Raw genomic sequence first — 16,832 nt, 5'->3', positions numbered from 1 at the left:
TCAATTCAATACGTTTGACATCTATTGCAAGTCAAATACATTTGTGATCAAAAAGATAATGATCTATAATAGATCATTCATAATACGTTTTTGTTTGTGCATCCAAAACTGGAGTTCTGTGAGCAGAACTAAAGCTCAACATGCAAGACATGGATCGCTCTTGAGCCAAACTGTCAGTCAAATCAAGACTGGCCAATGGGGACGTCTTACATGTTTGCGCTAAAGTCCCGCCCACATGGCTCAACAGCAAGCACTTTTGGATTCCCAAGACTTTGTATTTGCATTAATTCTTTTTAAATCACACATTTATTTGACTTGCACTTGTACAACTCTTTGATTGCAGCGCTGATGGTTTTTCTTTCCAATATTTATTTTTGATTTCTTTGTGTTTGATTGGACATTAATGATACAAAAGTAACGCTATTGTTGGTGTGAACGCAGCTTTCCGTTACCACGCAAACCGTGACATCATTGCTGCAAACAGTCTGGAAAAATAGGACACGAAAGGACAAATACTGTCATCTCAGGGAGAAAGCTGCTCAAACATGTAACTTCCCACAGCTCCGAGTGCTGCAGGGATCACTGAGTGGTCTGTTTCTGGTGGTTGTGTCGTAGTTGTGTGTACGAGTTAGTGTTTGTAGATGCCAGGTTCCTCACGAGGCCACGCCCCTGGTAAAGAGACAGAAGACGGCGTCAGTCAGGTAAAGGCGAAGGAGAATCACCTAACAGATTAAAAAGCAAAGGGAAAAGTCATGCATGCACTGTGGGGGATCAGTTACTAAATGCAATATTAATGTCAGCATCAATCATTTTTGGCACCTACCTGACAGTCACGCTTACCTGAAGCAGCACACGTCTCCATGGCGACTGGGTGTGATTGTTAGAGCCACCAGACCAACAAGCCCCGCTAGTGTCAACACTAGGTGCTGTTGTAGTTTTGTTTGTGTCAGTGGCAACATGTTCTAGTGATGACTACAAACACTGGCCTGGTGGTAGCAGAGAACAAACTCATATTCCTCACATTCCAGTGACCTTGCGTGTAAATACTCACATCCATCAGCAATATAAAGGTCATTGCATGTGACGAGAGACAATCATGGAGGAAGATTTTCTACTCTACAAGCTGCTGATGTGTGAAGGCCGACGGGCGTTAGGCGTGAGCGCGGCGGTAAAAAAAAACAACCAGAAATGTGCAGGTGGAGAAGAGGACGATTATTTATTTGAAATGTTTCATTTACAGGTGAACATTTTTATTTCCAAACTAATTCTTGAATGATTGAGAATACATGCTGTTTTTTTTTCATTACATGCTGAAAAAAAAAAAAAATCAAATGATGCAGAGGTGGAGGATTGCAGTAAACTTTATTATTTGTAAACAATATCGTGTGTATGTTAGCGTGACGAACAGCATCATGCTGTGCTGGGTCGCACCCACTTGTATGTTCCCTCATAGCGGAACCCAGCCCTCCTCACAAGCTCGTCTGCCTCACTCGGGCCGCGACTGTGCACACAACAGAGAAGCGTAAAGAACATGTTGTTTGATTTATTTCTACTTGTATGACGCAGACACCCACCACTTACCTTCCAGATGTGTAGGGAATGGGCTGTAACTTCTCCATATCTATTTGGTGAAGGAGGGGGGTGAAGATCTTCCAGGCCTCTCGCAACTCATCACTGGGAGAGAAACGGGACGGTCATGAGAGGGCCCTCACTGCAGCTCTTCCAGAAATCGAGAGCGAGGTGAAACCTTATAGTATTTGAATTTTGCATGAGGAGCAAATTAATGCATAAACTGTGGTGCAAAAAGTACTTCCTGCATCCACTAGGTGGTGATAGAGAGCACATGATATGTTGCTGTTACTCTGATGTAAACTGGTTGCACCAGGCTTACCTCCTGTAACCACTAACTGGAGCTATCATACCTAACCTTACCCTAACCCATCACTACAGCGTCCTCAAGCCGGGACTCTCATCAAACACTGAAAGTTTAGAAAAGATCTGGCAATGCGGAGTCCAGTTCAACAGTTTCCTGTTTTTTGGTGAAATATCAAAATTGGCCACCTTGCAATGCCAAACCTGTTTACAAAAATCTCAGCCGTCATGACATGTCATTTGCTGTTGCTGCCAGGTGGTGCTATAACTAACCTGCCCCTAAATGAAATGGGTTCTTCCTTGGCCTCTACTGGACCCATCGAACAAGTTTTGTGAGAGTTAGCTAATTAAATGCCACCAACATCATGAACTCCTCAGCAGAGGCAGTGACACTCACCTACAGACAAAGTGCATCTGGTTTCCACAGAAGACATCCAGTATCAGTCTCTCATAGGCATCTGGGAGTTTCACATTCTAGCAGGAGAAGAAGGCAGCTGTTAACCCGCACATACATGCTTATTTAGGCCGCAATGCTGGGTGCTAAAAGATGAAACTGATGAAACAGAGACTGTAATAGGTGTTTTGAAACCAAGAGATAATCCCCTAAAACGTCATGATTTTTCACACTTGTGCACCTGCCTTGTATCGACTCTTGTAAGTGAGGTCCAGCTCTGTCACCTCCGGGCTGAAGTAGGCTCCAGGCCTCTTGGTCATTATCTTCAGATAAATCGCTTCGTCTGGCTGCACCCGCATCACCAGCTCATTCCTCTGACAGCCCTTCCCAAAGATGTCGCCCGGCACGTCAGTGAACTGCAGACGCACTTCTGCCTTCTGCTCATTCAGGGCTTTACCACAGCGCAGAATGAACGGAACTCCTGATGAAGAAAACAACAATTACAAGAAATCCACTATCCAGATGTAAAAAGAGTGAGAAGAAGCTGGAAAACAGATTTCCTCACCATCCCATCTTTCATTCCGGACGTAGAGCACCGCGGCGGCAAAAGTAGGTGTGCGTGAGCCTTCTGGTACGGTGGGGTCATCAAGGTAACCCAACTTGGAATCGCCGGCCCCCTCAGGGTCCCCCACATACTGGCCCAGCACCACATCTGACACAGCAACAGGAGCGATACACTTCAGCACCTTCACCTTCTCATTCCTAACATCATCAGGACTAGTGGAGGCAGGTTTCTCCATGGCAACCAAGCAGAGCATCTGGAGGAGATGGTTTTGCATCACATCTCTTCAAGAATAGGAAAGAGCCACGATCAGGACGAGATAATGACACACTGTATCCAGATATTTCGACATTCATCTGAATGTGATTCACCGGATGATCCCAAAGTCATCAAAGTATCCTCCCCGTCCCTGAGTGCCGAAAGGCTCTTTGAAGGTGAGCACCACACAGGCCACATTGTTCCTGTTCCATATAGGTCCAAAGATGCGATTGCCAAATCTAGGGGAGAGAATGAAAGCCAGCAAAATCTAGAGTTCAAGACCAGGCAAAGACCAAAAAACCGAAACAGACAGAAATCCTGTGTCAGCCCACATGGTGTGAAAACACCACACACACGTATGAGGCGCACGGAAGGTGTCGGAAACAACACTTGTACCTAAGATGGTGGCTGCAGCCTAAATTGACGCCTTGCTGAAAGATGAGATGTCATCTGACTTGCTGACCTGAAAAACTGTTCAATTTTAGTTTGAGAAATATAAATTTGTCTTTTATTGAATTGCATTTTTCCCCCTCTCATGCTTGTGCTCAATAATGATAAAAATATTAAACTCAAATTTGTTTCAGCAAATGTACACGACAAGGTTGGAATATCAAAACCATGTGAGTATTTTAAGGCCACGGGGGAGACTGTTGCCTCACGTGTGTCGGTACGACAGGATTTTAAAGTTGAGAAGGTTTAAAGGCAGTCACTTCTTGCCCTGCACAACATCCAACACTGGGTTTCATGAACACTGACTTGTTAGTTTCAGTGAAATACTCCTGACTGATAGAAAATGTTGAACTCCTAAGCAGAAGTTACAAAAAAGGAATTGTGTATAGCAACTCAGGAAGGAAGAGAAGAAGAAGCCTCACCTCAGACATGATGTGGTTTTATAACAGCGGTAAAATCCTTGAGAATGTGTTGATAAAGCTCGCTACCTGAGCACCATGAGGTTCTGCACCATCTCTTTGCCCAGGTAGTGGTCTATGCGGTAGATCTGGTTCTCGGTGAACAGCGAGGACAGGTGGGCTGACAGGTCCTGTGAACTCTGGAGGTCATGGCCAAAGGGCTTTTCAACAATGACCCTGTTCCAACCTCTGCTGCAAACATACGGAGGTCAAACAGGGAGTACACTTTCTCCTTATGTGCTTTACCTATAACAGACACGGACTTGCAGCTCATGCAGTGGGCTCCGATATTTGTGCTGACGCTGTGGTAGACGGATGGTGGCAGAGCCATGTAGAAGACTCTGTTGGCTTCAGCTCCTCCAGGCAGAGATGAGAGATGAGCGTTGAGCTTGTTGAAGGAGCTGCCGTCATCATAGTTGCCTCTCAGGTAAGAGTTCTTCTGGAAGAAGGCAGACAGACAGGCGCTCTCTGCAGAAGTAACCTGAGTGACATGGACACCAACAGTCACCAACGTCCTCCTGTTGTCTGCAAAGAAGAAAAAGTGATGTTCTACCTTCATGTGAGGTACGCATGCTGTCTTGATGTCCTCCACTGTCAGGTCAGACCGGGCAAAACCTACAAAGTAGGTGTCATCTGGGAGGAGGCCGTCCCTGAATAAACACCTGGAGAAGGAAGTCATGAGACCAGGGGACCAAATACCAGCAACTCTTAGTCTTTTATACCTGAAGTCATTCTTTACTCACCATAAAGTTGGATAGATCTTCTTTTTAGCGAGATCCCCCTGTGTGCATTATCAAATATGAACAAGGAAATTTATTATTAACCACTTCTGATTAAAACTCTCTGTGTCTATTATGAATCAGCCAAGAGTCCAAAGAGAAGGTAAACTGATGCGGAGGTCTGTTGAGTAACCAGAGATTAAAAAGCAACCGCACGCTCAAAGAACTTTGGACACTTTTCCCTCGCAGGTCTCTGAACCTTTAGGAGCATTTTCCAAAAAATTTATAATATATATATATATATATACTTACTAACAATAATGACAGATTAAAGCTAAAAGTTGAAACGCTCAAGGCCAAGAGTTTTTGCAACATGACCCTCTGTCACTGCTTGACAAAGGGAAAGGTAGATGCAGCACATTTCAGTCGACGTGGGCTCATTCCACAGCTTTTATTCTCTGATCAGCACTGAAATGCTGGACACTGAGTTGTCTGATTGTTCCGGGGCTGCGTGTCAACTCTGTTGGACCCGAGTCACCTCAAAATGTCTACAGGAATGTACAGCAGGTAGAGGAGAGTTTATGACATCTCAGATAAAGCTTTGTATGACAAAGGTGCCTGAGATAAGCTCCACATGTTTGTTCAGCTGTTAGGACTGTCATATGAACTGAGAATAAAAGACATGTTCAGTAATGATGGGCTGACACGGTACTCACAGAAGCTCCCAGGATGATGAATATGTTGGAGTGAGCGGCCCGCTGCTCTCCGTACATCTCCCTCCTCAGCTGTCGGAACACCTCCGAGCAACTCCAAGCCTCAGAACTCATTCTCTGCTCCATCTGCTCCCGGTCTGACCCTTCTGAGGCTGCATGTCACACAGACCATCCTGAAAGTCCTGTTGTCATCATTGCCTTGCACAGAAAAAAAAAAGCTGAGCCAATACCGCCCCCTACTGTTGCAAAGGCAGATTACCCACTACCGATCACCAGGCGCTACAGAGCAGCAGGTTGGGTGCACAGGAAAACGCAAAAATCGAATCTGCACATTCCTTCAGATCAGGTTTAGCAACCTGGACGAAATCACGCACGTTCATCTTTCAGGGCTATACAGACAATGTTGAGAAGGCTGGCAGGATTCTTTCTTTCCCCTAAACCACTCCCCAGAGAGAAGTTGAGCAAATATTAACCAGTAACTCCGACAAAGACCGGTTACACAGAGCTTTTATCAGCGTGGAACCTCAGGCATGGCAAGGTTACAAGGTTGTAAGATTAGTAACGAATACTTAGCCAAGCTCAGGATTTGTTGGCTGGTTGATTTTAATATCAAAAATATATAAAATACAGGCAACAACTTCCTGAGCACACAGGATAATTAGAGCACCAGCCTAAAACTACAGCACAGTGTAAACAATCAGTGTCCTTCGCCTTCATCGAGATAATTCCACAAAATTGATACGAGCAACTTTTGATGTAAAAGATACTGATATAAAACAAAATGATATATAATCCAACACAGCAATGAAAAGGAGATTCTTTTATTTAAAAACAAGGAGTCTTACTTCTTAGTAAGACTTGTGCATATTATCAACATTCACTGTCTGATAAAGAGGAATTTTCCAGTTGGAATGTGACTGCAATCATGAGGATCATAGCAACTGTCCAACAGTCAAGCTGCCCATCCTCAATGCAAAGTCCACCCTCAGTCGGGAGATCCCCAGTCACCTTCAGATGAGTTTCCACCATAAATAGATTTAAAACTCGTGCAGGCCAACCCGAACATGTTCGGATGGGACAGTGAGGACTCAGCCCTCCATCAATAATTGTCCGAGCAGTACGGCCAAACGCCTCACGCTCCACAGAACGTCTTCCTGGATCAACGCTGAGCGGGTTCCTGTGAACTGAGTCTGAGTCGGGACACCGGGGGCCACCGCTGACCTGCTGAGCAGACCTGGAGGTCAGCTGAAGGTCCAGTGCTGGAAGAGATTGGCTGCATTGCAGGAATCCATCTGAACCAGGCCTCCTGCCAGCTGTAAACATTTCCCACTGACGGGGTTCTTCAGAAGATTTTCCTGGAAAGAAACATTGAGAAAAAAAAAGTAACACTTGTTCATTCGTCACTGAACCCATAAACCAGGCAAAAGGCTGCTCACCTCTGTAAAGACCCACTGCTGCTGGGGTCCCACACTACTGCCCTTCCCCTTCAGACTGCACAGCATGATCTTCAACTGCTCTGGAGGAGCCGAGGCGTGAAGACACAGCTGCTTCCCGATGTTGTGACGCAGCTCTTTATGAGACGTATACTCAAAGTACTGGAGAAGACAATCATCCTGTTAAGATACCAGACTGGACCAGGCAGAACCCTGTTCTCTACCACAGGTGATGTCGTACCTGGTTGCCTCCCATGTTGTGACACTGGTACATGATCACAGGTTTATCTCCAAGGTTGTTCTCTCCCACGTCCAGACAGGTCTGAGATCCCGAGTTTTTAATCTGGTGCAAATACAGAAGCACAATAACAGTCAGATATGGCCACGGTTTTATGTAACGTGCAATGTATGATATCACTGATAGCCACATACAGACAAAGGGACATGTGACTTACTGCTCCATATTTCTCTGGGGACAAGTCTGGAATAAAGGCTTCTGGGTAGATTGTGTTTAGGTACCAGGTGAAGTTCTTGCATTGTAGCTCCTCTCTCAGTTTCAATCGATCAGAGACGTCTCCGTATTTGTTCTATAACGAGGAAAGCGGTGAATTCAAAATCAGAAACATCCTTTTAAGCATGAGAATTGCACTCTGAGAGCCCATCCTGCACCAAAGCAAGAAACTGAAACCCTCGCGTACAGAATGTCTGCAGTATCTGACGTGCTGTTCTCACATGAAAAGGTCCATGTAATATTTCCTCCACATAACTGAACCTGCAGCCAGCATCACACTGACCTCACTGGCCATAGTTGCTGCATTTTTGTTGCGGCGATAGAAGATCTTCTTGTACTCGTCCATCCAGACCTCCGCCAGGCGCACCTGGTTACGAGTGATGACCTCTGTACCCTTGGGGAAGGTGTGCGGGCTTTTGGTGCGGAAAACGTGGCCGACCACAGAACAGGGAATGATCTCCAGCTGACCGCCACACTGCCACACCTGGGGAGAACATTTTACATCAGCGATTCAATCTTCACACAGTGGGACAAACGTGCACGAACAGACTGACCCTGAAAGACATCTCCACATTTTCACCGCCCCAAATCTCCATCTTGTCATCATATGTTCCAATGTGTTCAAAGTACGTCTTTGAGATGGAGAAGAGGCCTCCAGCAAAAGTGGGGGTTCTGAAACATGCAGAGATAAAACAGCTTTAGGCCCTCAATGATTGAACGCGGCCTCAGTGAAAGCTCCGAGAGTCTTCTCACTTTACAGGGTAGGTTTCATCTTTGCGCAGCTTCTTGGCCTCCTCGGGGATCGGCTCCCAGCCAAAAGTCAGGCTCCAGTCAAAGTTCCCTCTGTTGTAAGCGCGATTGCTGGGCGAAGGCTTGTTGAAGTGGAAGCTGTTAAGGTCGATGCTGGTGATCTCTGGACTGACCACAGCTGTGGGCTCCTCCACGATGCGGGCCAGCAGGGGCTCCAGCCAACCGTGGAAACACTCACCTACACAGAGAGGAGGGGACAGACATCATCCTGCACTCCTCTCAACTTTTGATGCATTCAGTGTATTTACTGCCATCAATCAATGCCACATTTAAGTAATTCATTATTTTTCAAGGATGCAAAGTCAAGAAATGCGTCCGGATTGGCAGGGATGGATTCCATTTGTAGTGACATCTGTTCCAGTACTGGTACCTGGGATCCAGTGCTGCTACCCAACAGTGCTTTTCTTCTAATTTATTCTCTCCATAATAAGAAAAACATGATTTGTTTTATTTGAAATAAAGGCTTTGAATGCAATCACAACATGAAAATAAATAATAAATGATGGGTAGAACTTATTATGCAAAATTAATTAGTATCTGAGTCAATATTGTTCAGCCAGAATAATGAGAGACTTCTTGCTGCGTGTGCTGTTTGTGCAAGGACAGACATCAGAACCTTCAACCCCTGCGCAGCAGAGCTATTGACCCAGTGAGTGTCGGTGCTCGTGCGTTTCCTCACAGTGAGCGTCGAGAAAGGTGAGCACTTCACCCTGAGCGATACTGGCACCCAGCAGCCTGGCGGTGATGAGGCCCTTCCTCTCTGCCTGCCTCACCACACGAACGATCTTCAGCCCACCGACGTAATCCTCCAGCTGGCCCTTCAGGTGCTCTGCAGGGACGCAAGTTGGGATGTAACAACGTAGTCAGAGGACACATTTACAGCCACTGTTTGGTCATCAATCCTCAAACTTAGTCTATGAAGTTCAAGCAGCTTAAACCAGGAAGTGTCAGTTCAGGCCTCACAAATCATCAAGCGACCCTTGGAGGGGGAGGTGTTTACCGTATTCATAGGATAAGACCACCTCCAGACAAATGAAAGGCAATGAAGCAGAGAGTTTCCGGCAAAATTGAGTCACACTTCCCTCACGCTTTTCTCAGTTTCAGTCTCAGTGCACCCACTAATGCACCTTAGTGTACCAAAAAGGGAAGCTTGGTTAAAAAAAAAAAAAAACAGATATTAGGGGCCAACAATGCATTCTCTTACACAAGGGATGTAACTGACAAGGAAGTCAGTCAATAGATGACTCGATGTTACTGATGCACGATAATCAGCTGACAACACACGGAGGGGGGTGCACGACTTCATCACTTATTAATGATTTTTTTTTGCTTTAATTCAAGTCTGACACACTGAATCATTCTGGAAGAATTTAATATTCTCCACATAAATTTGAAAACCGTCCTCTCCAAACCCTGCACTGCATCGAGAAGCAGGTAAATAAAATGCGAACAGGATACAAAATACGACATTACTTTGGAAAGTTAATGAAACTGGCAACTGCAATGTTACTCATGTAACAAGCAGAGGCCACGATGAAGCCTCTACTTTCTTAGTCTTGTTTCATCAATTCAGGAGTAAGAAATATATTCACGAGGAGTCAGTGAATCCACTTTTTCTTCATGTGCAATTATACATTTCCCAAAATGCAACTGATCTTCCACTTAACACTTCATCATAGACCTTTCACACATTGGACTGTAAAATACTTTGATGAAAACCACATCTCGACACTGCTCTCATGTATAAAAGACTGGCCACAATTAGGGTGTCACTGGAGTTCTTGCGGACAAACAAAATGAATGTGCACACACATCCGCCCAAACTCAACTCTCCCCGACTGTCTGATGTAGTTCCAAAGCAGGGCATGTCTGCTGCTGAGTGAGCTGCTACAAATTCCTAAGCTTACATGACAGTGTGTTTTCTTATCAAGCCTCTCTTTGGCAACAGGAACGCCGATTTAAAATCTCTGAAGGCCAGTCTTATTAATGGTTTACTTGAATCAGGATGAACTTCGTTAGTTTCTCCCCAGTTGTGGAAGAAATAACCTGCTGGATTTCCCTGGTCATTGTTAGGATGTCTCCTCACACTCCAGGAAACCCTTGTGTTGCTCTAATGTTTCAGCAATACTCCCCACACTGGATTAAAAATGCTAAATATTGGAAGTGAAATCAAGCAGCTGACTGAATCAGGTGCTGCAAGGCTTAACTGCTCCCATCTGTTTTGCAGAAACCTTACTGAGCCGGATCTCCAGGCCGGTTCCACAGCACGGTCTTGAGTTCTGAGTAGGTTCTGTCACCTGCGGTACTTGCATCGTCCACCAAGATGATCTCCTTCAGCAGGATGGCGGGGGACGTGTGCAGGACGCTGTAGACTGTCCTCAGGAGGGTGGACCAAGCCTCATTGTGGAAGACGATAATCACACTGGTGGTTGGCAGTGAAGGACAGCGACTGAACTTCCTGCTCACACACCTGGGAGGGTTGGAAGAGAGAGAGAAAGAACTGAGATGCTGAAGAGTCAAGGAAGTCTTATGAGCTGCTGAGCCAGTATAACAGACATTCTTCAGTTGCTTTTTAAAATGACCAACAGCTAAATTAAAAAAGCGAGTTTTTATATTTATATATATATCTATATATCTATAGATATATATCTATAGATATATCTATATATATATATATATATATATATTTTTTTTATATATATACATATATATATACACATATATATATATATATATATAGATATAGATATAGATATAGATATATATCTAGATATATCTATATATCTATATATATATATATATCATAACATTTGTCCTTGGAATTTTGATGATGTTATTCATAAGCAATATTAGCCTTGTGTATTTCCAAGATATTGTGAGCATAATTTGTAAATGAAGGTAAATAATTAACTAGCATGAGCATAACCCCAGCTGGGCCTATCTGGCCTGCTGTGTACGTGTCAGCATGCTTGTGGGTAAATCAGTGATTGGTCCGGCGTGTCAGGTTATTCGGCTCTTACTCTTGAGGTCTTGTGTCACCTCCGAGACTGCGGCTGAGTGAGATGCGGTCGCTGGCGAACTGGTTGAAACAATGTCTGGTCATGCCCTCTTCCTTCTCCTTCTCCTCCTCCGGGGTCATGTGGTCTTTCTGAAACGCCTTCCCATCAGCCCCAGGGCTTGCAGGGTCCTGTGGCGGTCTCACCAGATGAGGCTCCAGCTCAGCCTGACTGTAGAAGCCAGTGGGGCAGTTGATGTCCTGGCTGGTCTGCTCCTGTGGTGGCGGCGGCTGCGGAGCTCCAATCTGGAAGCCAATGTTGTTGACAGCCTCACGAACTATGACCATCACCTTGTCCTTCTTGACCACCAGCTCCTGAAACCAAGGGTCCACTGCAGGTGAGGAGCCTACATCCCATTGGAGGACCACAAGGACCACCATGAAGAGAGTCCCCCCAAGGAGAGCAAGTTTCAGTGGAGAAACACGTCGTCGCAGGAAGAAACGCATGCTTCAGTGTTTCCAAGGCTGCAAGAGAAAAAGAAAAAGTAACTCTCCAGCCTCCCTCGGCTCTTCCCTGAGCCTCGCCTTCTCTTACTCACTACTCATTCATTGAACTCTCCCCGCAATTAAGAAAAACTCAAGAAGAATCCCTTAAACCGATCGGTGTGTCCTTATGAGTGTCATGGCAGCAGGTGAAGTAACGCAGCTCACTCCTCCCTCCGTGTCTCTCCAGGAACCAGTCCCACAGGGCGTGGGGCGAAAAGGGAGGAGGAGAGAGTGAACAAACACACCACACCTCTCAGTAAACACCTGCACTCACCTGCTCCGGCCGCAGTCCTCCAGGACGTACGTGGCAGCAGGTGGGCTGCGGCAGCAACGGCTCTACCTGAGACTCACACTCCTGCTAATGAGCGACGACCTGAGAGGCCTGCTGAGACACCTGCTGCTGCAACCATCCGCTGTCATCTGTTCCAGGAAGTTTGTCATCTGAAGCACGGCGGCAACATAACTCAACACAATAAGAGCTTGTTTCCTGCTACGTGAAACTGGATATCACCGCGTATCAGGGGCTTAGGCCCACTCCCCCCTCAGAAAGAGACTCGTCCTCTCACGAGCACAATCCACCTACTCCTCTAAAGTCAGACATCACATAACTGATTCAAAAGGATACTTGCGTGTGTGTGTGTGTGTGTGTGTGTAAACTCTGGGTCAGTTACTATGGTAACTTATGAAGGAGCATTGGACAATTCCTGAAAAGAAACGATTTTTTTTCATGGATTCAAATGTTGTTTTTTTTTAATCTTTGTTATTTCAATTTATTGCAGTAAGCTTGTTTGTTTTTGTTTTTTTTAAATGTGCGATATAAATTACACGTCTCAGACTTCCTGCAGACTTTTTCTCGGCCTCGACATAGCAGGGCTGAATGATTCTCAAATGAATTGTGACTGTTTCTACTGATATGACTGTTAGAAAACGATTCATAATGACAGAGGAAATTAGCGATTGTCATCGTTCACAAGTTGAAAAGATGGGGGGGGGGGGGGGGGGGTTCAGGGACCTGAACCAGGTAGTGTGTAGATACCATGTGCTTGCTCAGATATCGCTGCAGCATCACAATACTTTATTTAGAAAAGTATTTTGCAAATACTGCACCGCCTAGTCATACTTCTGATGTTTTGTTGGGCCCACACTCGGCGGTTTGTTGTCATGTTTAAGGTTTCAGGTGTGACATGAGGGCATGACCTCGCAGAAGGAGCTCGCAGGGTTTGGATAGATTCCTCCACACTGCCATCAGCCGGGTTTTAACCTTGATTTTTCCATTTGTCCCCATGTGACTTCGCCGATGTCTCTCACTCCATCGTTTTCTTTCTTTTAGTTTCTCCTGATGCAGCTGATGTCTCCGATGACAATGTTGCAGAATCACCCTCATTCAGAAATATCAAATAAGATAAACTGAGGTACGGAGTGGATGGCCCCTTACAAAGGCCCGTTCAGGCTCTCCACCAGAGGAGTGAGAGTCTGGTTCGCGTTGCTGGCAGTAAGTCAGACATGTTCCAGGTGAGGGTTGGACCCCGCCAAGGCTGCCCTTTGTCACCAGATCTGTTCATAATGTTTATGGACAGAATTTCTAGGCACAGCCAGGTGGTCGAGGGGGTTGAGTTTGGTGGCAGGAGGATGTCATCTCTGCTTTTTGCAGATGATGTGGTCCTCTTAGCTCCATCAAACCACGGCTTCCAGTTCTTACAGGGACAGTTCGCAGCTGAATGCGAAGCGGTAGGGATGAGAATCAGCACCTCCAAGTCTGAGGCCATGGTCCTGAGGCCATGGTCCTGAGGCCATGGTCCTGAGCCAAAAAATGCGGCCTCTCCACTCCAGGTCAGGAGGGAGGTCCCGCCTCAGGTGGAGGAGTTTAAGTATCTCTGGATCTTGTTCACGAGTGAGGGTACTGTAGGATGGCGCGGGAGATTGAAAGGCAGATTGGGGCGGAATCCGCAGTGATGTGGGTGCTAAACCAGTCCGCTGTGGTGAAGAGGGAGCTTAGCCAGAAGGAGAGGCTCTCAATTTCCCGTCAATCTACTTTCCAACCCTCACCTATGGTCATGAACTCTGGACAATGACGAAAGAACAAGATCGCGAATACAAGCGGCCAAAATGAGTTCCTCCGCAGGGTGGCTGGGCTCTCCCTGAGAGACAGGGTGAGAAGCTCAGACATTTGGGAGGGACTCAGAGTAGAGCTGCTGCTCCTCCATGTCGAGAGGAGTCAGTTGAGATGGTTCAGGCATCTGGTGAGGACGCCTCCTGAACGCCTCCCAAGGGAGGTTTTCCAGACATGCCCAACCGGGAGGAGGCCTCTGGGCCGACCCAGGACACGCTGGAGGGATTATATCTCTCTGGGAGGCTAGAAGAGCCGGTGGACGTGGCTGGGAGAAGACAGTCTGGGCTTCCTTGCTGAGGCTGCTGCCCCGGCAACCCGGACCCGGATAAGCGGAGGAGGACGACAACGTTTTGAGGTTTTATCAGGATTAATCGTGAAGCTGTAACCTCGGAGCGTCTCCCGGTCAGACATCCCGTTTCCTCTCCTCATTCATTCAATAGTGCAGGTACCCGTTTGTTTGAAGAGGCTTAAGTTGTGTGATGTCACAAAACCTCGGTAGCGTGTCTTTGTTTAGGCTGGAAGTTTGTCGTTTTTTTTATACAACACTAGCTCACAAGTGTATATTAGACTCCATCCATCAAAATAAACTCCTCAGGGAAAGTCTGGAAACATGATTTCGGTTGATTATTTTTCCCCTTTAATAATACCAACTGGTATTTTATATTATAACACTGGAAAACCTGAAAGAGGAAAAATAATTGACCGAAATAATGCTTGTGAACGTTCTCTGAGGAGTATAGTTCCTACACGACGCGTCAGCTGAAACGTCAAAGTTCAGCATGAACCTGCAGACATTCATTCATTCACTCACTTTTGTTTAGGACTTCAGGAAACAAATTGAGGGAACAAACAAGAGCAGACAAGATTAAAGTAGAGATGGCTTCATCAGTCCTAAGAGGATCAGTCACAGTCCCCACTTGTTTATATCTTCCATGATGTGTTTAATTCTCCAAAAAGCCAAAGCAGGGACGAGGGCTACATGTCAGCCTTGGTGAGGTCCCCAGCACATTGCATCCGTGTGTTCTTGTCAAATAAACGGATGAATAAATGAGCTCTGATGGTAACGTGTTGATATTCCTGAACAGCCTCACGGTGCAGGTTCAAAATGAAGGTTTAAGTGGATTAAAGGGGATATTTTACACGATTTCACTGTCAAGGAGCCAAGATGCAAGCGGATATTTGAAATCTTCTGCATTTGAACCTCAACACATTTTTCAGGAACTAATAGTCAAACGTGTCAGTTCTGGACTGTGGCATCTCGTCTCTATCGCTTTATCCTGGACTATCTCAGATCAGCTGTTCAGAGTGTGATAACAGGTAAAACCACAGGTTCACTTGGTGCGAACAGCCTTCCTGGATCACCCCCCCCCCCAACACACACACACACACACACACACACACACACTGGTCCAGAGAGAGACTCATTGTATCAGTGAACAACCTGTTGGTCCAGTTTGACATCAACACAGTTGCACTCCAAAGCAGGATGACTCAACTCAACCATAATGAGGGCCAGTAAATTAACTGTCAAATACCAGCATGACCACACAGACGTCCCATGCTTGTCAGGGGAGTCACTTCACGAATTGAAACACTCACGCGTCTTATCTTGGTTTGACTTGTAGAAGGAACACACACACACACACACACACACACACACACACACACACACACGCACGCACGCACACACACACAGTCAATCGCACTGCTTCTAGTCAGGGACAAGGAAATGAAAGAGGAACAGTTTAAAAATTCAATTTGAAATATCCGGCAGCCGCTTCACATTCAGATTGATTCAAAGCTTTAAACAGATCTCGCTTTAAAATCACACATTCGGCAGATGAATGAAGGCATCGATGAATTGATTCATATTTAAAAGTCGGACATTGATCCGCTCCAGACGCGCCGCCACTCACCTGAACCTGACCGGGCCGCTTCTATCTGTCGGTGTGGAAGTCCGCAGCTGCTGAACTCCCACTGTGTCGAACTTTTCCGGTGTATTAAGTCGAACCCGAGCAGCTCCGTGACCTGCCAGCTTCCCCCGCGAGGCGAACAGGTGCCATTTGTTGGAGTGATTAGCAGGAGTGTGTCCCCTGCTGGCAAGATGCTGTCAGGCTGAGACGTCAGCACATGGGAGAAGTTTGCCTCCAAAGTTGCCTGCCAGAAATTTCTAACCGTAACGGTGACCTTGACCTTTGACCTAAGACCACCGGCACATTTTCAGGTCTGTCCTTGCTGATGTTTTCTCAAGTTGTTCCTTTGATATGGCGTTAATGTGAGGTGTTAGTGACCTATGACCGCCAAGGTCACCGTCATCCGTGTGCATATTGAAACAGTTTATACCCTCCACCCACAAGTCAAACAAAATATATGTTTTAAAACGACCAAAGATAAATATTACATTAACACACACACACACACACACTGCAGCCACTTCCTTAGGTACACTTGAACAATCTGATCTCATAGTTCAGCTGTTAATTCTGCCTTTACAAAGATAACAATGTTCACTTTTTAGTCTGTCAGAGAGGTTTTCATTTAACTGTGAGTTTGGAGGTTCCTGTGGGGCTGAAGTGGACACTCTGGGTTTTTCTAACAATTCAATCGATCTCTCCGTTTACGGAGGGGTGTCACATCTAGCATGGTGCTTCAGCCACATCCTCTCGCTTTATCACCAAACACCATATATAATGAGAGCGTCAGGAACGAGTCAGGAGGCTCTGACTCACTCAGGGCAGACCTGAGAATTAACCTCAACATGACGACTTATTATGTAAATTAACAGAGACACAAAAACGTTAATATTCAAGGAAACAGGAGAGACAGACAGACAGACACACACACACAGAAGCAAGTGGTGAAAGAATGCAGACTGACGGTGATCGCTGAGGGAAGTCCCTGTCTGCATTAATCAGGTGACAGAGACCTGCAGGAGCAGAGTTTTGAAGTGCAGATCTTCTGATTACCAGACGGTCGTTCTGCCTCATGAGCTAAATGACAG

General features: G+C 45.9%; 2 protein-coding genes across 3 annotated transcripts; both read right to left on the bottom strand.

Annotated features, from left to right (window-relative positions):
* Positions 1-205: 205 nt before the first annotated feature.
* LOC147256589 (glucose-6-phosphate 1-dehydrogenase-like) lies at positions 206-5,801 on the bottom strand. 2 transcript variants are annotated; one of them, XR_015117768.1, is made up of 12 exons: positions 5,430-5,801; positions 4,738-4,775; positions 4,548-4,656; positions 4,258-4,475; positions 4,025-4,183; positions 3,200-3,325; positions 2,832-3,112; positions 2,512-2,747; positions 2,270-2,346; positions 1,582-1,674; positions 841-1,501; positions 206-669 (listed from the first exon to the last, which is right to left on the bottom strand). XR_015117768.1 is itself a non-coding variant. In XM_086212792.1 (11 exons), the coding sequence occupies exons 1-11, from the start codon at positions 5,550-5,552 to the stop codon at positions 1,411-1,413; spliced, it is 1,551 nt and encodes a 516-aa protein (XP_086068918.1). In that variant the 5' UTR covers positions 5,553-5,801; the 3' UTR covers positions 206-1,410. The 2 variants fall into 2 exon arrangements, 1 of the variants encoding a protein (XP_086068918.1); XM_086212792.1 differs by having other exon boundaries at positions 206-1,501.
* A 302-nt stretch (positions 5,802-6,103) lies between these two features.
* Positions 6,104-15,929, bottom strand: galnt6 (UDP-N-acetyl-alpha-D-galactosamine:polypeptide N-acetylgalactosaminyltransferase 6 (GalNAc-T6)). Its single transcript, XM_086212791.1, has 11 exons — positions 15,748-15,929; positions 11,201-11,700; positions 10,478-10,650; positions 8,860-9,009; positions 8,124-8,358; positions 7,925-8,042; positions 7,654-7,854; positions 7,315-7,446; positions 7,101-7,202; positions 6,863-7,021; positions 6,104-6,781 (listed from the first exon to the last, which is right to left on the bottom strand). The coding sequence occupies exons 2-11, from the start codon at positions 11,680-11,682 to the stop codon at positions 6,668-6,670; spliced, it is 1,866 nt and encodes a 621-aa protein (XP_086068917.1). The 5' UTR covers positions 11,683-11,700; positions 15,748-15,929; the 3' UTR covers positions 6,104-6,667.
* Positions 15,930-16,832: the final 903 nt, after the last annotated feature.

The sequence above is a fragment of the Aulostomus chinensis genome, chromosome 9 (assembly GCF_037954235.1).
Source record: "Aulostomus chinensis isolate RoL2024-O1b breed Wild chromosome 9, RoL_Achi_v1.0, whole genome shotgun sequence".
Taxonomy (NCBI): Eukaryota; Metazoa; Chordata; class Actinopteri; order Syngnathiformes; family Aulostomidae; genus Aulostomus; species Aulostomus chinensis.
Note: the sequence above shows the minus strand (reverse complement) of the source record. Positions and strands in the feature narration are given on the sequence as shown.